We start from the raw sequence: 24,296 nt of genomic DNA, 5'->3' as shown, positions 1-24,296 counted from the left end.
CTTCCGCATCTGCGGTGAAAGAGCCAGAGCCGTGTTTCAGACCACAAGACATCCCGAAAAACAGTTCTCACAAAACTGTCTGTAGCGTTGGAATGGTTTGGCCTACAAACTACTATGACCCTTCTATGGAAAGGTGAGACTCATGAACATGTTTTTCTTTAGGACTCCCACAGGCCTCACCTGTAGATCCCCTCTACACTAGTTGGGAAAATGAATTAAAGTATAAATGGACCATGTAGTACCAAAAATTAGGGCCTTAATACATGTGACTTTTTAACATCCTGATCTTAGATCGCTCAGATAAAGGACTTCAGAACAAAACTTTTTTKGGGGGGAGGGGGTCTATGTTCCATGTAGTGAATCTTATTCAATGCGTTTGTATGGGCTTATAGCAGTAAGGCCAAAAATAATTGCTCAAATAATTTTATTTACAGGGCTTAGACTTATGGGTTAAACACTGAATCTTCAAAAGGACCACCTGGAATTTCAGTCTGTGGGTGGGATGGAATTTTGGCCTGCCCTGAAATTATTTGATATTGAGATAAAAGGTCCAATGCAGCCGTTAAGACATCCAGCTCTCAAAAACACTGTCATATTATCAAAAGTCTACATTTCAGATAAGTCATTTGGTGCCTCTTCGACAACAAAAAAATAAACACATGGAATAGCCTGAGCCCTTGGTTAAATCCATTAGGTTAAGTATGGCCACAATAAGTCAAATTAAAACACCTATACTTATTTACACAGCTCTGCATAAAGCTGAATGACGATGTTCAATTTACAAATGACTTAAGTGTATGCGGATTTGCTGAACTACTGAAGGACATCAATGTTGTACTAAATGGGTAAAGCACAAAAAGTCAAATTATGAACAGAAAAAATTACAAATCGGAGTACTAAATATTATACTACATTCAATGTTTGTGCTTTTCAATTGTGCATACCGGAAATCTCAACAATAACATAATAATTAAGCCCCATCTATGGGAACAAACACTTGAACAAAAAGGTGGCCAGGCCATTTGAGGTGGTTTGAGTTAACGCCATCACCACATTTCCCAACCATGTCATAAGCATATTTCACGATACAATAACATTTTCTCGCAAGATATAAAAACAAGCCTGGTAAATGAGCAAAGCATGCATCAGTCTTCTTTCAAAAGCTGTCAGTCAAAATGACCACTGGGCAGACTTCATTTCTCACTTCACATCCAAATAACTGAGGTGGGGTGTTATCAATTGTTAAAGGGATTAGGTATAACACAAAACATGGGTATCATACATAAATGGCATACTGGAATAATGCTGCATATTGAAATAGATTATTCTTTTAAATGAACAGGGTACTTGTGTGTCCCAGCACAAAAAACATTAACGTCAGTATTTTTCTATACACTCAGCCACACGCGAAGCCAGTCTCGCGCTCTAAAGTGACAATTCACGTGTCAGGCTTGTACTGTACACAATGATCAGACAAACAGCATTCACATCCACTAGCAGACCCAGTACGCTCTTGTATATAAAAAGTGGAGCTCTTCCAAATGGAAACCTTTAGACACTTTTATTCCACCATTGCAATACGGTTGAGTAAAGATTAACAAATTAAAAGTAATTCAATAACTATAGACCAATTACGCCAGTGAGCCAAGCTTGAAGGAATTCTAAAAGGCAACCTTCTTTAATACAAAAATAAAGTTTGTGCGTTTTTTTATTTTTATGTTTAGCATTCATTGCCACTATTTAGTCAAATCATGCCCCACGCACACACACACACACCTCTTCCAAACACTAACTGGCTCGAACAGGAGAAGTTCTGATTAAAAATTAGTATTCAAAATCCTAGTTCTTTCTCAAGAGGGGTGGACCAATTAATAACCGATTCAACACCCGAGGTAATTTTTGTAACCTACATCATTAGTAAAATGTTTAGCGCACAACAAAGAGGTTAAGTTTGACTTGAAAGAAGATAATTCCCCTCCAGTTCCTTTAGTCCTGAGTTTCAATCCAGCATTAATGACAAGAACACCTCTCCTGCTGTGCACATTTGTGAATCTAGTTATAGTCACACCCAAACACATTCTTCATTAAATTGTTAAAAAGTCAACAAAACTTTTAACCTCACCCATTGAACGTGCAGGTAAAACCCATGTCCGGCACTACCAATATGCCGCCATTCACCACATTATTTCCTCCAAGCCAGACTCACCGAGGCAAAAACAGTAATAAGCAAAAAAAACACCAGAAAAGACTTGAAGGGAATCATACAAGGGAGGGGAAAGCGGTTTGACTGCTGAAGGCGCAAGTATGTCCATCTTCAATGCATGTGAGCACCAAGCTCAGTTCGTTTTATAAATGCACTCAGCTTTGTCTTGGTAGTATACAAATGCAGGGGTATTGTGGTACAGTCCCCCAGATGTTTCTAGTTTCTATCATGGCCAGTCAGAACTCTATGATAGATCTTATGCGGGCTGTGTGTGAAGGTGGGGGCTGGCTTTCAAGACATACATTGTTCTGTGCCATGTTGGTGGGGAACACAAYGCTGTATTTAACCGATCAAACAGGGTCTTTAATCAAGACTGTGACTAGTTGAATCTGGTGTTTCAGTGTTGGGCTGGGGAAAAACCCTGCATCTATGGCTCGCCAGGATCACCATACCCATCCCTCCCATAGCACACAACTGCTCTGACCACATTCAAAACGCATCCTCTCCCTTGAAGTAATTCACTAGGTTAGGATAAGTGGAAGCTGCAGTAACTTGCTTTTTTCCATCCAACGGAATACAATCCACAGAAGTTACTTCAAGGGAAGGAGGAAGGATTTGTTAACGTTCTCAAACAGCTCCCTGATCGGTCTTGAATGTCCCCACCTCCCATCTTCACTATGGCGATAGCAGGAGTAGAGAAAAGGACTTAAGCGGTGGTAGAAGAGAGAATATTTTGTAGGTCAGACCTTTGGTTTTTAGCGCATGTCCAGGGTAGCCCATTTACACCAACACAATATCGACCCACGAATGACTACTACCCTGGGACTCCACATGATCATAATGCCATCCCCAGATCGGTTAAACATAAATTATGTTTATCAAAGGATTTTATTGTTCACCTTATTCTGTCATTAAGGATCAAACGAGTAGAACAAATTCCATTGTAGGAATGCTTCCCAGTGCCTGTGACACTGTACAATAATACAAGGGCATATCTGAGACCACTACACTAAGCACTCATTCAAAATACCAGTCTTCATTAACTGAGTGAAACAGCCTTTAGGAATCCAAATTGAAACTCTTTACATGTAAAATAAACACAATTCATTATCTAAAAACTGTCAACATCTCCTATACATTATGGTTGCCATGTACAGCTGGATACGTCCATGCAGATCATACTGACGTGAACCCTATTTTGACCGTGGGCATACGTCCAAAAAAACAGTTCAGCCCTTGTATAGCCGTTAACACACAGTCCTGCTTAGAATTGTATACAAAAACAAAGTGAGTGAGAAGCGTGTCGGATCTGAACAAATCCTGCTCTGTTAGCAAATCAAAAACGGGTCATAAACAGGTCTAGTAGGGGAAATCCAAAAAGCGGGGGAAAAAGTTGTTTGAATTGGATATGCTACACTTAAAGTCAAATGGATTTCAAAAGTCTTTTGTCTTTCAAGTATAATACATTGTTTCGTTCTGCCTCCTATCCCCCTTTCTGATCCTTCCTGGGAGAGTGGCTACACTGACAGAGCAATAGGCCTCCTAGGAGGGCCGTGGCGCCTCTGCTAGCCTTGTACCACAAAGCAGGCCAGCTCAGGCCGGCCAGGGGAACAGCAGGGTGGGGGAGGCCTGTTGGTCTGACTGGGGTTACAATGGAAAGCTGTGTTAGCAATAGCAGCAGTTCAGCTCCTCTGGAGGGTGTAATGGGTGTCGTCGATAGCAGTGCTGAATGGGTAAGGGCTTCCAAGCCATGCGCTACCTGCCTTGGCAAGGCTATTTCTTCCTGGGGTGCTGCCTTCGGGCCTGTAGCCTCTGGCGTGCCCCTGACGTTTTGGAGCCAGCGCCAATGGAGAACGAGGGAGTTGATGGAGAGCCTGGTCAACAAAAAACATGTCAATATAAAGATGCACCTGGCTGTTGACTATAACCATTACAGCTTCTCAGATTTAGGAAGAAACACAGACTATGCTTTTTGCTGCACACTTCAGGCAGAACGCTGGAGAATCAGAATCAAGCTTTAGTTATTTTCTTACCGAATGCTGAGGGTGCCAAAGCACTGAATCCTTGGACTGGAGTTCCTGGGCTTCCAAAGGCGATAGGACCCGCAGCAGTGCTCTGGCCAAAAGTAGGGGTAGATGTCCCTGTACAATAAATTAACAATTAAAGACTAGAATAAAAGACATCTATTAAAAACGTTGGTTTTGGATTGAACTGGACTTTTTTTTTTTTTTGCCAATACTGTAAAATCTCACTGCCACCAAAATGCAACATTCACCAACAACTGATTTATTTTAAATCGTAAAAATCTGTTGTGGATGAAAACAAAATCAGTAAAAGAGTGTGTGTTATATTATACTAGATCTACTGACCGAAGGCTGGCTTGTCACTAGCAGCAGCCCCAAAGTTGAATCCTGGTGTCTGTGTTGTGAGATTGGGTGTTCCAAACCGAGTGCCTGAAATTGCTGCGCCGAAGTTGAATCCTCCGGTGGTTGGCTGGACAGGGGTAGCGGGGGCTTGCTGTGCAGACACACCACCAAACGAGAAGGTTGGGGCGGAGGCTGGGAGTGTGCCGGCAGTCTGAGTGGCAGAGCCAAAGGCAGGGGCTGCTGGGGCAGCCGCGGTGTTGCCAAATGCAAAACCTGTAGAGCTGGCTCCAAATGCCAGCTTAGTGGGGGTCCCAAATGTAGAAGCTGCCGTAGTGGCAGCTGCACCAAAAGCGAAGGGGGCAGGGGTGGCCCCAGCTGACCCAAATGTGAAAGGATTAGCTGCTGCAATAGCAGCAGCCGGGGCCTGAGTCGCGCTAGGGAACGCTGATGCTGCTGAGGCGTCGAACGACGACTTCCCAAACGTGAACGTGGACTGGATTGCAGGTGCTGCAGCAGTAGTAGTGGCTGCAGTGGCCATGCCAAAGCCACTGAAGGATGCGGTGGTAGAGTTTTGGGTGGCTGCAGCCTGACCAAAGGTAAATCCCCCCTGGACGGTGGCTGGGAGGGCGAGTTGAGTGACAGCAGAGGTGGTGGTCATGGCACCAAACGAAAAGCCGTTGTTGCAAGTGGTGGCGGCTGCAGTGGAGCTGAGGGTGGGTGCAGGAGCTGTGGTGGAGGTGGCGCCGAACTGAAAAGTACTTCCTGTGGAAGGGGCAACGGTCGTGGCAGAGGTCGTTGCAGGCGGCGCACTCCAGTTTCCAAACAGAGACTTGACAGATGGCGGGGCGGCTGGGACTGCGGAGGGCACTGGGGCAGGAGCGGTGCTGCTGGACACCCCAGTGAACAGGGAGGCAGCAGGGGCTACTGTACTGCTGTTGGTGAGCCCGCTGAGCAATGAAGCAGATGCACTAGCTGTGGAGGTGGCTGAGGTAGCGGCTGGCTGTCCAAAAGCACTGGTGGCTGTGGCACTTCCAAATATGGGCTTAAAGGTTGGGACAGCAGGTGTGCTCTCTGGGGCTGAGGAGGATGGGGTCGCAGGCCCGAAGATGGGCTTGAAAACAGAGGCCAGGAGGGGATTATTACTGCTGGTTGTTTCTGTGGTGGCAGTGGGGGCCAGTGAGGAGGAAGGGGCTGTCAGTGTGTTGGCCAGGCCAAACAAGCTAGCTCCACCCAGGGTGGGGACACTGCTGGGGGCCTTGGTGACTTGGCTCAGTGCCTGGGTGAAGGCAGAGGGCATGGTGCTGGCAGGCTGGGAGAGGGAGGTTGGGGTAGGCTGGAAGGAGGAGGCTGGTGTGGGCTGAGGGGCAGTCAAGCTGGTCTCTGCCTGCAAAGCAGAAGTCACCAGTGGTGCAGAAGTCATCAATACTTTCACCAAGGAGACAGCCGGAGCTGGAGGGGCAAAAAAAGAGAAAAACAGGCTTTAGAGTAACATCTTCACTCAAAGACAACCACCAAAAAGTAGTGTCTTCCAACTTTAAATGATTGATATGTGATTAACAGACCTGCAGTGGTGGCAGCAGCACTGGCGAGGGCGTTGTTCCTCATCATTTTAAGAGACTCCAGGAGGGGGTTGGCTGAGGGGGGGGTGGTGACGGGTGCAGCTGTGCTTGAGGGGACAGGATCCAGGTTGATCACAGGGATAGGAGCCACCACACTGGCAGATGTCGATATGGAAAGAGGGCTGGCCAGCAGGGTGGCCAGGGTGGGTGTGGGGTCGCTTGACACAGGAGGTTGAGAAGATGTGGTCACTACTGGAGCTGACACAGATTTCTCTGGAACTAAAAAATGACCATAAATCAATATCAACATACTTTTTGTTGTTGACAAACTGGTTTATAAAAGTTGTGATTTGGGAATACGCACCACACTCTTCAAGGACTGTGTTGATCTGGCTGAGAGCGGCTTTCTTCTCCTGATCCAGGTCTTTCACAGTGATGGTGTAGCCCAGCTCAGGAGGTGGAGGCTGCAAAGACAACATCAATGTTAAGACTCCATCTGTCAGATGATTAGCTACGTGTCCCATTTGAGTACATGTTCTATTACGCAGAATTTCTCACCAGAGAGATTTGGTCTCCTCTACGACTGGACACCAGAGGAATCTTGCGTTTCCGTTTCCCACTACCGGCAGAGTCTGACGCCACATGGACCTCGGGGGCTGGAGTCAGTTTTTCTGTAACAGGAAATATAGTGCATTGACCGTTAATGTGGTGGCTCCAGTTATTTTCAATTATTTAAAATCAAAAACGTAAGTCTCTTTTGGGACAAGACCAAAAGACCTGAGCCTGATCTGAAATACACATCATAAACATGCTCTAACCAGTGGTGGGTGCTGGGTCCATCAACGCTTTGTCAGACCTCGCCGAGGACGCAGAGCTGGGTGAGCGAGCATCCTCTTCCCTGGCAGACAGAAAAAACAAGGTCATAAAATGCACACAACAATGGCAGTTCTCATTTCATCACAGGACATGGTGTGAACCTAGAAATGTCTAGAAGGGTGAATACCTGGGCTTTTTAGAGGCTCTCTCTGGGGTCTGGGAGCGGGACGACTCAGGGCTGGAGAGAGGGGAGAGGCTGCGAGTGGAGGCCTTTTTCCGCTTGAAAACAAACGTGAAAGTGGGGGTTAGGTTAAAGGGATACCTAGTCAGTTGCTCAACCGAATGCATTGAACTGAAATGTGTCTTCCACATTTAACCCAACCTCTCTGAATCAGAGAGCTGCCTTAACTGACGTCCATGTCATCGGCACCCGGGGAGAAGTTGTTGGTGGTTAACTGCCCTGCTCAAGGGCAGAAAGCATATTTTTCCACCTTGCTGGCTCTGGGATTCGACCCAGCAACCTTTAGGTTACTGGAACAACACTCTTAAACACTAGGTTACCTGCCACCCCCCGGTTTTCTGACAATACTGCTCTGTGTAGGTCAGCTCTGTCAACTGAACTCCTGGCTGTCGATCCCATCCAGAGGAATACCCAATCAGAGGAGTACATTCCATCCAAATTATAAAAAGTACCTGAGCAAAGCCTTGTGAGGAGCTGAGGGAGCTGCGGATAGAGTTGCGGACCGAGCCCAGGGTGCCGCTGGGGGTTAGGCCACAACTCACAGAACTGATGGAGGAGGTGCGCGACTTCTTCATTGTTGACTCCTCCATCATAGCGTTCAGTCCTCGCTTCAGCGTACCAGGCCTATAGGAGTTGGGAGTGGAAACAGGATTTCAGGAGAGATTGGAAGAGGGGATACAGTATTTGAATAACTCATTATTTAGATATAACTAAACATAACACACTGAATGAAAGCAAAGTCGCATTCAAATGTAATATCAGGACTTGAATTACAGAGAAAGACTTTTTGTACTGGCGTTGCTCACACTCACTTGGGCACCAGCTGTGTAGGAGCTCCATTGGGCACTAGTGGCTCAAATGCCGAGTGAGCACTCCCACTGCTGTCATGGCGCCTAAGTGAACAAAGAGCAGGTGTACGTTGTAAAAAGTCTTCAAGAGCCACACAATACCAAGAGACACTGAAGTGTGAGAAGAACAGTATGTTGTATACAAAGGGATTGCATCCTGTGGTAGTCACATACCTCCTTTTGCTCTTTTGCCCTGCAGTGAAGCTCCTGTCATCTTCATTGTCCACCTCTCTCTTGCGGCTCTCTTTGAGCACGCTCAGAACAGTCTCCCTGGAGCAGGGGTCTGCAGGGGCCCCCAGGCCTGGAGAACCAAGGATTCCCGGGGAGTTCAAATGATCAAAGCTGCAGACAACATCAATTGCAGAACAAATGTCAGAAGGCCACCCAACAACTAAGGATGTTTTCAAACTGCATATGGACACTCAAATAATGTGCCACAGAAGTACAAGTTGCTTGCATCATTACCAACAGATCTACAAAACGGTTGATAGAAAAATTAAGATGCGGCAAGACAGGGCCAATATGACTTACAAAGGGGATTGAGTGGTGTTGCGATCTGGCCTAGCAATCTTCACTGTGACTGGACTGTGGACTGCCGGGGAGTTGCGAGGGGTGAGAATGTTCTTCTTTCTGAAGCCGTCCCACTGGGCAGGGGGCAGGATGCCCACAGAGGATGTGCCGGTCTGCTGGAGGGGGTAGTGGCGCTGGGGAGTTATGGTGAACCTGCCCATCATGCCAAGGGGCTCCCTGTACACAATAATGTGACCACAGGATTAGGTCATTGCAAGAAACTGTCTCCGTAGATCATTTATAAACTGATTTTATATTCCACAAAACAGGAATTTAAACAAAATATGGGACATTTTATCTGTCAAGAGCCTGAGCTGACCAACCATTTGTTTACAACGCTACTTTAATAACTATCAATGTTTTGAAAATGATAGTAAAAGCCATTTTAACTGCAGTGATCATTACAGTGGAAAAGATTCTTACTGTAAAACTTCCTATAATGCATGTTCAAAACATTGTTATCGCTTGTCTCGTGCCATACCGTCATCCAAAGAACGAACGAAATATATATATATGTATATATCGAGCAAGAACTGGGGGGGAAGGAACATTTCCTTGTAGAGAATGGAGCCGATAGCAACTCCCACATTTTCAAATATTGGAGGGAATGGTAGTATGTGTTGCGGCGAAGCAGCACGTCTTAATACATTTAAAAACAAGCAACTGTTTTCCTATTTAATGATGACTAACTACGACACGAACTGTAGCAACAGTGGAATCGTTTAAAATCGTGTTTGACAACTGCACCATCCATGTGTGCAACATGATCCGTAGGCGCAATTTTGTTTCGGAATTGTATTTAACTACGGTTAGCACATTGGCTACTGACAGTTGCAAACCAGCTAGCTACGTTAGCTGACAATGCTAGGCTAACTACCTAGTCATTGTTAGCTTACCTAAGAACTTTAATGCTAAATTTAGCTAGTTAAACATTATTTCAGTACTCACCTCCCGAATGACAGTCTTTTGTTCGGAGTATAAACAGCGTGGTTGGGTCGCGCCAATATTTCGCGCAGTTGTTCTCGTGCGTTTGGGTGAACACGCGAATTCGCACCGGCTCGCGGCCTCCCAACAACTGAGGGAGGACTTTCTGCCTTCCCAATGTAACTTCCCATTAGTATATCCCGAGGACTGAACAGAAATGAGTCGCTGTGTCCCGCGACTTTGCGATAAATAGCGCTCTCGGAACGTCTTTGGTCGGTTAATACTAGCGGTTCCCTAACATCACCCTTGACGGTGCGACTTCTGACTCTCCCCGCTGTGGGTAATCCGTTCGCAATCTCTGGCAACCAGCGTCGCAGCACGGGTGGAATAGTCAGACCATGGCGTGGATGAGGGCCTAACCTAGCGTTGAGTGATTCTCCGCTGTGATAAATACAGGCAACGCAACAAACTCCAAGAATGAAAGCTATATAAAAAAAGGTTGGAATATAATACACAAGTAGACAGAATATCACGATAGAGCTAAACGCTATGAACCGCTTCTCTCTTGGAGACATGGCGGCACCGCGCCGCCGGAGGACTTTGATATCCCATAATGCCGCGCGTCAACATTTTCCATAATTTATTCGCAAACCCCAATCATCGCATATTCTGTGCAAAAATAATGCTTTACTGTTTACATTACTTTATTGCAAAAATTAATTAATTAATCTTAAAAGAATCAGGCGAATTAAATTGCTCTAACTTGGGTTTTTCACCAGCCGGGTTTTAAAAATCAGGATTACTTAGACAATCATACAGATGATTACTGAATAAACTCAGAAGAGAGAGGCTGAACTCGGCGGAAAATCTGTCTCCCTCCAGCAAGTGGCGTTGTTTCTCCTACCAAGCAAGGAGTTTTTGGAGGCCAATGAGAGTGTGGACAAAAAAATGAATGGCTTATGGAGTACCACAGTATGAGTCATAATACCCACAAAACCTAGCGGTCAAACAATGAAATGGTTCCATTCGTTTTTCCACCATTCATTTTTCCCATAGTAAAAAATACCCCACTTAAAATAAGGACTGTGTTTCTTGTACGCTTACCCTGGCGTGACGTTTTGATAACCATGTAAATCTCTCTACGACAAGATGACTTAGCAATATATTCGACTGTATTTACCCCTAAAAATGAAATTCTAAATAGCTACTAATGTGGCTATCATAAAGAACTACAAATGCAATGATGATCTGGACGAGACTCCCGAATCGAGGAAAAGGTAAGAATTAACTATCTAATGTTAGCTAAATGTAGTAATGAATGAATTGGCTACATTTATTTAAATTGACAATTCTGTGAACTGTCATGTGCAACTTTTAAATTAACAAAATACCTGTTCGCAAAGGTCAGTTAGAGATGACATTCAAGAGCTTGCAGAGATGTTTAGTCTTGCATGTTGTCTACTTTGACGCTAATTAGCATTTTCGAATCTGAGAGTAAATAGAGCTGAATATATTGATAAAAGTCACCTTGTCCGAGAGAGATTTACATGGTTATCAAAACATCATGCCAGGGTAAATTCGCTCTTCAGAACCTTGCGCTTTCTGCTAAGGAAAGAGGGACAGATGAGCCTTGGCCAAGGCTACTGCGAAGATGGAGGCCTTTTTCATTGAAGAGAAACAAGAGTAGGCCTATAGTAAAAAGCCTATAATGGGAATTTATACTGAAAAAATATATAAACGCAACATGTAAAGTGTTGGTCCCATGTTTTCATGAAATAAAATATCCCAGACATTTTACATTCTCACAAAAAGCTTATTTCTTTCAAATTGTGGGCACAAATTTGATTATGTACCTGTTAGTGAGCATTTCTCCTTTGCCAAGATAATCCATCCACCTGACAGGTGTGGAATATCAAGAAGCTGATTAAACAGCATGATCATTAAACAAGGTGCATCTTGTGCTGGGGACAATAAAAGTCCTCTTGAAAATGTGCAGTTTTAACACACAGCACAATGCCACAGATATCTCAAGTTGAGGGAGCATGCAATTGGCATACTGACTGCAGGAATGTCCACCAGAGCTGTTGCCAAATAATTTAATGTTAATTTCTCTACTATAAGCCACCTCCAACGTCGTTTTAGAGAATTTGGCAGTACATCCAACCGGCCTCACAACCGCAAGACCATGTGTAACGACGCCAGCCCAGGACCTCCACATCCGGCTTCTTCACCTGCGGGATCGTCTGAGACCAGCCACCTGGACAGCTGATGAAACTATGGGTTTGCACAACCAAATCATTTCTGCACAAACTGTCAGAAACTGTCTCGGGGAAGGACATCTGGGGTCTTACCAGGGTCTTGAACTGTAAACCAGGGTCTTGAACTATTTCTGTAATTTGTTGGGTATGGTAGGCACTAGTTTGTTCAAAACGTTTGTGAAGGTCTAAACCAGTTTGCAAGTGTTTTGTTTCATTCCTTTGAGCCGTTTTCCTTGGCCAAATTAAGTTCCAACTGTAAAGCTGTTAGGGGTAATATAATAGCCTGCTCATATTTTCCCTATAAACAATGGCTTGACTTACTTTTTATATTACCCTAATAAAGTTTAGAAACTTTTGTGAAGGTGTGGGTATTGATAAGCTTTAGCTACTGCAAGCCTATGATATGAAGGCAGTGTGCACCAGAGCTCCAACTGACTCTGACAGTTGAATTTGAGGTAAGGAAGAATATTTCAGGCCTACCAGAATTACTCCTATAATATAACAATATAATGCTTATCTTCATAAAAAAATATTCTGATAGAAAATTTACGAATTAGCCTCCTTGTGTACAGTCGTTCTGCCCCTGAGCAAGGCAGTTAACCCACTGTTCCTCGGGYGCCGAAGACGTTGATGTCGATTAAGGCAGCCCCCGCACCTCTATGATTCAGAGGGGTTGGGTAAAATGCGGAAGACACATTTCAGTTGAAGGCATTCAGTTGTACAACTGACTAGGTATCCCCCTTTCCCGATATCTGTATAGCAGAAGCAGTAGCCATCTGACATTAAAAAAATTATTGTCGGCGTGGTACCGATAGCATATCGCTATCTCTCTGGGGCTAGGCCTTTATATAGGCTTTATTTCGTTTTTTATATGAATTTATCATTTGTAATTTATACAGTGGATACCTAAGCCTATAGGCCTATGTATGCAATGCCCTGATGCATTTAGGGCTCAAATCTCCGGCAGCTGAACCGTGAGGTGGACAATTATTGTTTTAGGAAAGTAGCATAAAACCAATAAAAAATAGACTATAAAGTTTTGCATATGCTACACATCAAACACAAGGAATAGTGTTTTTGTCATTTGTTCTGATCTGTTTTTAAGGACATGTAAATGTGGCTCATTTGGCCAATATCGATCGTATATTGATGTCGCTGGCTGCGCCAAGTTGGCTCTGAAAGCATATGGATGTCCAGTACATTTCTCATTTGTCCGGTAAATTAAAATCTTCCCGGTCACGTTGTCCTTTACCAAATTTTCCTAAAGGAAACCGTGAAATGTGCATATTGTTTTTATGCAGATTTTTGAATATTCGCATGGAAATCCATCGCCAATTGGATGGAAACCTAGACACCCTAAAGACCTTGGCAAGTGCACTAGTTCAGTGTCAGCACGTCATGGTTCACCAGCAGCCACAAACATCTAATGAATAAGCTACAGACTAAGGTTGAATATTTTCCCGATATTTTACAAATGTTCCATCGCTAAAATAACTTTTCTCCGGTATTTCCTGCCCAAAACCGGAAGTGTCATTCTAAAGCATAAAAAGCATATTAATAGCCTATGTCTGGATTTTATTAGCTTTGATTGGCATGAAAATTCAAGTCTGCTGCTATCTGAGCCTGATGAGCCATACAGTACATTAAATCAATTTAATGAGCCCTACATTAAATAAATGTTATGAGCCCAAGCCCAAAAAAGTCCATATGATTGAGACATTATCCAATACAATATGATATAGGCTACCACACATTACGCATGACAGAAAAACATAAAAGCCTATAGATGTAGCTATGTAAAAAAATTAGGTGACCCCGAAAGCCAGATGGAGATGTGTAAATTGGACGCTCATTCAAACCTTATATTACCGTAGCATATGCTGCAACAAATGTAGGGATCACAATGGAATTAAGTCCACGACTTTATTGTGCAATCCCGGTCACTTTTTAAATTATTTGTGTCTGTATATATGTATTTTTTGGGGGACAAATAAAATCAATCAATCCTAACTGTCCTGCGGGCAATTTGAATGTTACAAAACACCAACAACTTTAATGACATTCAGAGATTGTCAAATCAAGCCTTTGATACTGGGTAAGCAATGTTTGTCAAGATTGGCATAGTCGCTTTATTGTGGTGTTGAAAACACAAACCATGATATTGAAGTGCCCAACGTTGGTATGTTTTGTTTTTTGGTTGTGTGGTGCACAGAAATCTGTTAGTGGATAATTCGTTGCACATATTTCATATAGTTTTAAATATAGCATTAAAATGTTGAAAATCTGATTTCCCCTTAGCTGATCGTGAATTAATGAAACAAGCAGGGAGAGTAAGCTCCTCTATGGTGGTCGATGAACCCTCAACCTTCTGGCCCGTAGCCCTGCGTGGTATCTACTGTGACACAAAGTAGATATCAACGTTTATAAACACAGGGTCACTACAGTTATTGTACTTTGTGGTCGTAAACATTATTTTGAGTTATTTCTATGAGGGGTGAGGGTGTTCAATTTATTTTACAGTACATGGGGAGGGTCATGTGAAAATATTTGTAACATTGGGGAGAGAGGTGATTTTGTTTTAATGACCCCCCACAGTAAATTTCAATCTGTCCCTTACCTGTATATGAGAAACAATTAAGTATATGATAAGAGCCACTGACTTCAACCTACATCAATATGCACATTCTCACAGGTTCATGACAGTGGAGGACAATATAGATAGACAAACGCAATTTGCTCAAATATCTCTCATCTGGTCTAACCTATTTCATGTAATGTGCACATATGTATTTTGCCAGTGTAACAGTACACCTCAGTTTAGCCAAGCAATCTCTAACCTCAGCAGCATATCAAACTTGTGCCTAAGGACAGGGATCTAACTTAAGCTAACCTCAGTTCTGAGAGAAGAGAAATATTGCCATGATAATTTATTTTCCCCAAAAATATAGTTTACTTATAGGTCCAGATAGTGGGTAAGAGATGCTGGATTGTTTTTGTTTTGGAGGTCACATAAAAATCCAAAAGTCTTTACAATGCAAAGAAGTTTGAAAGTGCTGAGGTTTGCCAACCAGACAAAGCCAATTAACCCTGTTATGGTGTTTCTCTTTCTGCCAGGCAGATTGTGAAATGTATTCAGAGGAAATGGCGATGCCAGCCAGGAAGGACATCAGTGCTGCACAGGAATTTCCTTTCACATCTTTGCCAAAGGCTATTATTTCAGTGATTCAGCTTTATTTGGCCTTATTTTAGCTACGGCTACAGCCCAAGCCTGATGACACAATCCTTCTGGAATTCAACATTTTGTACAGATTTCGGTACTGCAATGTGGCGTTTTAATCAATTAATTTTTACCTTAATTTAACTAGGCAATCTTATCCTGATCTCAAAGTTCTAAATGTCCAAACTGATTTTGGCAAAAGGGCTTTTATGTGCTTTGTGCCATCGGCTTGGAACGCCTTACAAAATGCTTTTAAACTGGAAGAACTTGACCCGATTGGTGTTTTGACATCATTGATGAAGGATTTTGAGGATGAATCCCTGACCTGTCAATGTTTTTAATTTGCTGTTTTATGATTTTGTTATACTCTTGTGAATTCTATGTTTCTTTACTAAATTGCCTGTAGTTTTTCATGTTGTCTGTCTGTAATTGTGCAATGACTTGGTGCTGCCTATCTTGGCCAGGACGCTCTTGAAAAAGATTTCATATCTCAATGAGCTCTTTCTGGTTAAATAAAAAATATATATAAGGTTGACACAGTTTGTCTCCCAAAGCTATAAACAGAGCATGTTTGGCCTTCGACAATGTGACACATTTCTCAGAATAACATCTGCTAAACACGTGTATGTGACCAATAAAATGTGCTTTTATTTAATAAGCCAGTCAGTCAATGCCAGAGTCGCCAGTCACTCCGTAAGGAAAGGAATTTCCTACCATTCCTAGTCAGGGTGATGCAACTACTTATGGTCTTCCATTCAACCCTAAAAACATGTCAAACTATTTGTTCCATGTATGGTTGCCTTTAGTGCATGTGTCATTCAGACCAACTTCCAAGGATACTGGGAGCTTTGTTCTTAAAGCTGCACTTCCACATATGTCCAGCAGATGTCAGTCTCAACTCTTTTATTTTATTCTTCACTGAAAATCCCATTTTTGTGTAAAATGTATTTTTTCCCTTTGGGATTGAAATCCCCTCTCTTTCCCGTTCCCAATGTTGTTGGATCTTAAAATACCACCGGTACAATTTGTTGAAAATATGGAGAGTTTGGTGAATTTCAGCAAGCTCTCGGTATGCAGTGTTCATTTGATGCCTATTATTTTCAAAGAAGTAAATGTTTTAATCTTTCTTTCTCTCTGTTCATTTTAGTGTGCACTGTGTGTGTGCACTGTGTGTGTGTGTGTGTGTGTGTGTGTGGTGTGTGTGTGCTGTGTGTGTGTGTGTGTGTTGTGTGTGTGGGTTGTGTGTGTGTGTGTGTGTGTGTGTGTGTGTGTGTACGTACGTGGAAGAGTGTTAGTTTAGGGGTTAACGGAGTACCAGCTGTCCTAATACAGGTTTTTAGGGGCAGGTGTGTAAACACCCCCCCCCTTCCCATCACTTTCCTCTCCCCAAAGCTCATCTCCATTTAGTCACGGGTCAGAGGTCACCCCCTAAATCAGTAGGCCCATGCCGCTCGGGGAATAAGACCACATGAAAGACATGATGGGGGTGATGATGCCTCTGAGCGAGACTCTGTTGTCCTATAACCCTCTCTCCCACTCAACCACCCACTCACACAGTCACACACACCCCTTCCTCTCCCCCTGGTCTGGTACTTTCGGAGAACAAAGCCACCCCAATTGGCCAGGCTCTCACTCATTAGCCATGATCAGCTCTGTGCAGATGGCGCTGGGCTAACCACTAGGCTAATGGCTGCTTGGATTAACATTCTGCTGCCAGACACCCACCCAGCACCCACAGGAGGGGATGGCCAGGCCAATTACCAATCCTAATCTTGATGGAGGGGCCTGGTGGGGTGGGGTGAGGGAACCACCTCTTTCACTGATTACTCCCTCTTTTTGTCTCACTCCTCAATTACCATTGTGTCAACACATGTGGCCTTCAAAGAGTCTTTTGTATGGTGTATCGGATGGTGCTGGTGTTTTGGGTCTGAAAGTTTAACAGTCTTTGTGTGTGTTTTTTTTGTGTTGGAAGGTATATGTAGATGTGAGGATGTGCGAATTGCAGGCAACATGCAGTTGTTTCTCTCTTTTTGTTGGTCTGTCTTTCTGTCAAATTCTTTGTGTCACTGTCTGTTCTAAGAGTCTCTCATACATAAGTTTCATATTCAAGAGGGTCGTAAACTAAAAGCAGGGTTGCCCTGCACTCCTCTACCAGCTGTGGCTCTGGTACTTACATTAACCCCCTCTCTGCTACAGAGTACATGATAATTACAAAATACAGACCAGCCTAACCCCAACCCCCAGCCCAAGCAGCTACCCCTTTCTTGCCTTGATGGATCCCAATTCTAGACCACCAAACCTCAAGGCCCCCTTCTATTTTGTCTGATTCTACCCTGTTCTGTACTGGCCTTGGTAACTTGCAGGTGCATATAACGGCCATGCAGCCTTCCTGGCATCAATGCCATTGAAATGGAACAGGCCACTCTTTACAGTGACATACTTGTCATCTGCCAGCTGGACACCTCAAATCACCCTGAGTGTGTGCACTGTATGTGTTTTCTCACTGTGTGTGTGCGTGCTGTAGGTATTTCTCTGTGTATGTGTGTACTTACACACAGCAGATGGCCTTAGCGCCTCCTGAGCACACTGATCAGCTTAGTGTAGGCCAGGGCCAGTGCCTGTGAACAGAGTCAACCATGTCAATCGTAATTAGACTTGTTTATGTCCTGTGGATCCATTCTCCTAATGTTGGCCAGCGCAGTTGGAGCCATTATGGGGACAAGCAATGATAATTGTAGAAGACCTTGAGCCACTGTGGTGACAGTTTCACAGTGCATTAAATCTTTGAATAAATAGACATTCACTTGTGTTGGGCCAGAGATAACAGTCAGGTTTAGTCACCATGTGTTTGTATTAACGGATGTTGATAACATGATGAGAGGACTTACTGTATGTCCTTGGTACTTGTTACAGTACAGCAGGATGTTCTTTGTCATACTTTGACAGCCTCAACCAGGATAATCATCTTTACTATAGGCTATAATGAAGCATATTGTTAGTCAGGCTTTATGTATTGTTTAACATTCAACAACCCCATTTCTTCAGTGTGTGTTTATTTATTTATTAACCTTAATTTAACTAGGCAAGTCTGTTAAGAACACATTCTTATTTACAACGACAGCCTAGGAACAGTGGGTTAACTGCCTTGTTCAGGGGCAGAACGACAGATTTTTACCTTGTCAGCTCGGGTATTCGATCTAACAACCTTTCGGTTACTGGCTCAACACTCTAACCACTAGGTTACCTGCCACCCCTGTTACCAGAAGCAAAGCATTAGATGTAAGTCTGTATGAACAAAGGAATTATTCTCTAAAATATCAGCAGCTCATTCACTTATAATAACACATATACAGCACCAAAGATATTTATAACTAACCAAAGAGTTCACCTTTGTCGTTTCAATGGGAGCAAATTAAGCATAGTGGGCAGAGCCAAGCATGAGCTAGTAAGATCCTATTGGTGCATTCTAGCATGTATTTGCCTGGTCTGTGAAGTGCGTGTGTGCAATAACAAAATTTGGCCATGCACTCATTGTAAACAATTACATTTTTTGAAACTTTGGTTTTGGGTCACGTCTACAAAACGTAGTGCACTCTGTTCATAACATATTGTCGTTTTGGGAACAGACTTATTGAGATCTGGATTTTTTTAAATGAATCTGTGTGTGTGTCTTTTAACCCGGTCTTTATGTGTGTGACAGTGTATGTCTTGTATGGTGTTTGTGTGTCTTTTAAGTTGCTGTTTAAACACACAAGGAAGTGTGTGTGGCTGGGAGGGAAAGCTGTATAGGGCTGTTATTTTTAGCAACTGCGGGTCAAAGTAATAACTCTGAGTCTTCCAGCACTAACCACTCTTTCTTCGATCCGCAACCACTATGAGCGTCCCACCATAACCCACCACCCATCCCAGCCTCAACCAGTATTCAGCCTCACACATGTCTAATTACAGCTTTACAAACACACATACACAATGTCAAAACCACTCACCACTGCTAATTAAAGAAGACACACAGACACCTTAAGGCTCTACTGGGCTGTACTGAATTACAAGTGTATCCCCCCTAACCCCCGTCCCCCAAGCAAATCCCTTTCATACATATGTTCACTCTTTCCAAAAACTCCACTCCACACCCATTGGGCCCGCAGACTAAATAGAGCATGTGGTTCCTGAGGCCAGGACCAAAGAAAATGGAGCAGCAGCTGCAGGAGAGAGGAAACGCTGCTCTCACTGTTCATGAAGGACTCTCATACAGGAGGAGTATGTGACAAGGCCAGCACTGTGCATTCAGAGTCATGTACAATGGCCCTATCTATAGCAAATAATGTTATGGCTTTGGGTCTAAGAGACTGGCTGGGCCTGGCTCCCCAGTTTCAATCAGAATTAGTTTTTCCCCACAAAAGGGCGTATTACAGACAGAAATACTCCTTAGCACCGCAGCTTATGGTATTTAAATGAACATTCAATTCTCTGGCAACAGCTCTGTTGGGCATTCCTGCAGGCATAATGCTAATTGCACGCTCCCTCAAAACTTAAGACATCTATGGYATTGTGTTGTGTGACAAAACTGCACATTTTAAAGTTACCTTTTATTGTCGCCAGCACAAGGTGCACCTGTGCAATGATCATGCCATTTAATCAGCTTCTTGATATGCCACACCTGTCAGGTGGATGGATTATCTTGGCAAAGGAGCCAAGTGCAAAACATTTTAGAGAAATAAGCTTTTTGTGCATATGGAAAATTTCTGTTATTTTTTTATTTCAGCTCATGAAACATGGAACCAACACTTTACCTGTTGCCTTTATCTTTTTGTTCAGTGTAGATTAAATGTGTGTTGATGTAGTGGTTAGCTAGTGGGGTTGGGTATTTTAGTAACCCTGTTCCACTGCTACATAGCTGAATGTGAAATACTGTATCAAATAAGTTAAATTTGAATGTGTGATGCTAACATTACAACAACTGCCCTGTAATTGAATATTCACATGCAACTCAAACTTTAATGCTTCTCTTCCATTGCTTTCAATGCTCTTATCTTGGCTCAAGAACAAGTCATGCACACATATCCCAACTAAACATTTCTATCCCTAATAAAACCACGCAAAATAATACACTGCTCAAAAAAATAAAGGGAACACTTAAACAACACAATGTAACTCCAAGTCAATCACACTTCTGTGAAATCAAACTGTCCACTTAGGAAGCAATACTGATTGACAATACATTTCACATGCTGTTGTGCAAATGGAATAGACAACAGGTGGAAATGATAGGCAATTAGCAAGACACCTCCAATAAAGGAGTGGTTCTGCAGGTGGTGACCACAGACCACTTCTCAGTTCCTATGCTTCCTGGCTGATGTTTTGGTCACTTTTGAATGCTGGCGGTGCTTTCACTCTAGTGGTAGCATGAGACAGAGTCTACAACCCACACAAGTGGCTCAGGTAGTGCAGCTCATCCAGGATGGCACATCAATGCGAGCTGTGGCAAGAAGGTTTGCTGTGTCTGTCAGCGTAGTGTCCAGAGCATGGAGGCGCTACCAGGAGACAGGCCAGTACATCAGGAGACGTGGAGGAGGCCGTAGGAGGGCAACAACCCAGCAGCCGGACCGCTACCTCCGCCTTTGTGCAAGGAGGAGCACTGCCAGAGCCCTGCAAAATGACCTCCAGCAGGCCACAAATGTGCATGTGTCTGCTCAAACGGTCAGAAACAGACTCCATGAGGGTGGTATGAGGGCCCGACGTCCACAGGTGGGGGTTGTGCTTACAGCCCAACACCGTGCAGGACGTTTGGCATTTGCCAGAGAACACCAAGATTGGCAAATTCGCCACTGACGCCCTGTGCTCTTCACAGATGAAAGCAGGTTCACACTGAGCACATGTGACAGACGTGACAGAGTCTGGAGACGCCGTGGAGAATGTTCTGCTGCCTGCAACATCCTCCAGCATGACCGGTTTGGCGGTGGGTCAGTCATGGTGCTGTCTCTTATACACATCTAGATGTGTATAAGAGACAGGCAACATCCTCCAGCATGACCGGTTTGGCGGTGGGTCAGTCATGGTGTGGGGTGGCATTTCTTTGGGGGGCCGCACAGCCCTCCATGTGCTCGCCAGAGGTAGCCTGACTGCCATTAGGTACCGAGATGAGATCCTCAGACCCCTTGTGAGACCATATGCTGGTGCGGTTGGCCCTGGGTTCCTCCTAATGCAAGACAATGCTAGACCTCATGTGGCTGGAGTGTGTCAGCAGTTCCTGCAAGAGGAAGGCATTGATGCTATGGACTGGCCCGCCCGTTCCCCAGACCTGAATCCAATTRAGCACATCTGGGACATCATGTCTCGCTCCATCCACCAACGCCACGTAGCACCACAGACTGTCCAGGAGTTGGCGGATGCTTTAGTCCATGTCTGGGAGGAGATCCATCAGGAGACCATCCGCCACCTCATCAGGAGCATGCCCAGGCGTTGTAGGGAGGTCATACAGGCACGTGGAGGCCACACACACTACTGAGCCTCATTTTGACTTGTTTTAAGGACATTACATCAAAGTTGGATCAGCCTGTAGTGTGGTTTTCCACTTTAATTTTGAGTGTGACTCCAAATCCAGACCTCCATGGGTTGATAAATTTGATTTCCATTGATAATTTTTGTGTGATTTTGTTGTCAGCACATTCAACTATGTAAAGAAAAAAGTATTTAATAAGAATATTTCATTCATTCAGATCTAGGATGTGTTATTTTAGTGTTCCCTTTTATTTTTTTGAGCAGTGTATATTAGGGAGGGATGGCAACCCAGAATTTTACTGTGGCATTGTACCATGATGCAGAGTACCAGTCAGGGAACACTAATGCCAACCATTCATACTGTTGCCCCTGAAACCCAGTTGCTAGGAGACCCTGTCCCACCATCTGCTGCTATTGAAATAGAGCAGGAGGTCCGGGCACATCCGAGAGCCCGGTGATGATAACCAGCTGAGGCTAATACCCTCTTCAGACATCCAATGTACAAAATGTCTAACTGCATCTATTTTTACACATTATGTACCAGCCTTAGAGAGTCCAGCAGATGTTGGGACAAATTATTTTGTCTCATGGGATAATAAATGCATGCATGAACAGTTGTCAGTTATGCAAGTTTCTCTGAAATCCATCTTAATGGTGCTATCCTAGCAGCTGGAAAGTCAAAGCATACAGTGCCTTCAGAAAGTATTCACACCCCTTTTCCAAATTTTGTTGTGTTACAGCCTGAATTTAAAATGGATTAAATTGATATTTTATGTCACTGGCCTACACACAATACCCCATAATGTCAGTCGAATAATGCTTTTAGATTTTTATATTATTATATTCTATTCATTATTATCCCTTTTTCTCCCCAATTTCGTGGTATCCAATTGGTAGTTACAGTCTTGTCTCATCGCTGCAACTCCCGTACGGACTCGGGAGAGGCGAAGGTCGAGAGCTGTGCGTCTTCCGAAAAACAACCCAACCAAGCCACACTGCTTCTTGACACAATGCCCATTTAACCCGGAAGCCAGCAGCACCAATGGGTTGGAGGAAACAACGTACACTGGGCGACCTTGTCAGCGTGCACTGCGCCTGGCCCGCCACAGGAGCCGCTAGTGTGCGATGGAACAAGGACATCCCTGCCGGCCAAACCCTCCCCTAACCCGGACGATGCTGGGCCAATTGTGCGCTACCCCATGGGTCTCCTGGTCACGGCCGGCTGCGACAGAGCCTGGACTCAAACCCAGAATCTCTAGTGGCACAGCTAGCACTGCGATGCAGCGTCTTAGACCACCGTGCCACTCGGGAGGCCCATTGTTTTTTTGTTTTGTTTTTTTAAACAAATTAATAAAAAATGAACAGCTGAAATGTTTTCAGTTAATAGGTATTTAACCCCTTTGTTATTTTTATTTTATGTGCTTAACAAGTCACATTATAAGTTGCGTGGACTCACTCTTTGTGCAATAATAGTCTTTACCATGATTTTTGAATGACTACCTAATCTCTGTACCCCATACATACAATTATATGTACGGCCCCTCAGTTGAGCACTGAATTTCAAAGACAGATTCAACCACAAAGACCAGGGAAGTTTTCCAATGCCTCGCAAAGGGCACCTATTGTTAGGTGGGTAAAAGAAAAAAAGCAGACATTGAATATCCCTTTGAGCTTGGTGAAGTTATTAATTATGCTTTGGATGGTTTATCAATACACCCATTCACATACAAGATACCGGCGTCCTTCCTAACTAAGTTGCCGGAGAGGAAGGAAACAGCTCTGGGATTTCACCATGAGGGAAATGGTGACTTTAAAACAGTTACAGAGTTTAATGGCTGTGAGGATGCATCAATAACATTGCAGTTACTCCACGATACTAACCAAAATGACAGAGTGAAAAGAAGTTAGCGTGTACAGAAATATTCCAAAACATGCATCCTGTTTGCAATAAGGCACTAAAGTAAAACTGCAAAAAATGTGGCAAAGAAAGGAACTTTATGTTCTGAATACAAAGCCTTATGTTTGGGGCAAATCCAACAAGACATCACTGAATATCACTTCATATTTTCAAGCATGGTGGTGGCTGCATCATGTTATTGGTATGCTTGTCATCAGCAAGGATTAAGATGTTTTTTTTGTATAAAAAGAAACAGAAAAAAGCTAATCACAGGTAAAATCCTAGAGGAAAACCTTCTTCAGTCTGCTTTCCAACAGACACTGGAAGACAAATTAACCTTTCAGCAGGACAGTAACCTAAAACACAAATATACACTGGATTTGCTTACCAAGACGACATTGAATGTACCTGAGTGGCCTAGTTACAGTATTGACTTAAATGGGCTTGGAAATCTATGGCAAGACTTGAAAATGGCTGTCAAGCAATTATCAACAACCAACTTGACAGAGCTTGAAGAATTTAAAAAAGAATAATGTGCAAATATTGTACAATCCAGGTGTGCAAAGCTCTTAGTGACTTACCCAAAAAGACTCTCGGCTGTAATCGCTGCCAAAGGTGATTCTAACATGTATTGACTCACTTATGTAAATGAGATCTTTCTGTATTTCATTTTCAATAAATGTGCAAACATTTCTAAAAACATGTTTTCAATTTGTCATGATGGGGTATTGTGTATGTGTGTGTATATGGGTGAAGAAAAACATATTTAATCCATTTTGAATCCAGGTTAAGACAACAAAATGTGGAATAAGTCAAGGGGTATGAATACTTTCTGAAGGCACTGTATGTACAATACAATGACCCTGGTTGCTAGATCTGTTTCTGTTTTAGCCAGCTCA

General features: G+C 43.6%; 1 protein-coding gene and 1 long non-coding RNA gene across 2 annotated transcripts; one reads left to right on the top strand and one right to left on the bottom strand.

The window, feature by feature from the left end:
• Nucleotides 1-409: 409 nt before the first annotated feature.
• LOC111950859 (nuclear envelope pore membrane protein POM 121) lies at nucleotides 410-10,135 on the bottom strand. The gene is made up of 13 exons (XM_023968776.2): nucleotides 9,552-10,135; nucleotides 8,565-8,780; nucleotides 8,208-8,375; nucleotides 7,998-8,078; nucleotides 7,638-7,809; nucleotides 7,132-7,223; nucleotides 6,947-7,026; nucleotides 6,687-6,799; nucleotides 6,493-6,592; nucleotides 6,132-6,407; nucleotides 4,573-6,018; nucleotides 4,237-4,344; nucleotides 410-4,077 (listed from the first exon to the last, which is right to left on the bottom strand). The coding sequence occupies exons 1-13, from the start codon at nucleotides 10,100-10,102 to the stop codon at nucleotides 3,977-3,979; spliced, it is 3,504 nt and encodes a 1,167-aa protein (XP_023824544.1). The 5' UTR covers nucleotides 10,103-10,135; the 3' UTR covers nucleotides 410-3,976.
• On the top strand, nucleotides 10,112-12,140 carry LOC139022885 (uncharacterized). Its single transcript, XR_011473954.1, has 2 exons — nucleotides 10,112-10,804; nucleotides 11,649-12,140. It is a non-coding gene; the product is annotated as an uncharacterized lncRNA (long non-coding RNA).
• The last annotated feature ends 12,156 nt before the right edge of the window (nucleotides 12,141-24,296 follow it).

Source organism: Salvelinus sp. IW2-2015, linkage group LG23 (assembly GCF_002910315.2).
Source record: "Salvelinus sp. IW2-2015 linkage group LG23, ASM291031v2, whole genome shotgun sequence".
NCBI lineage: Eukaryota > Metazoa > Chordata > Actinopteri > Salmoniformes > Salmonidae > Salvelinus > Salvelinus sp. IW2-2015.
This window is presented reverse-complemented; position numbering and strand designations above follow the sequence as displayed.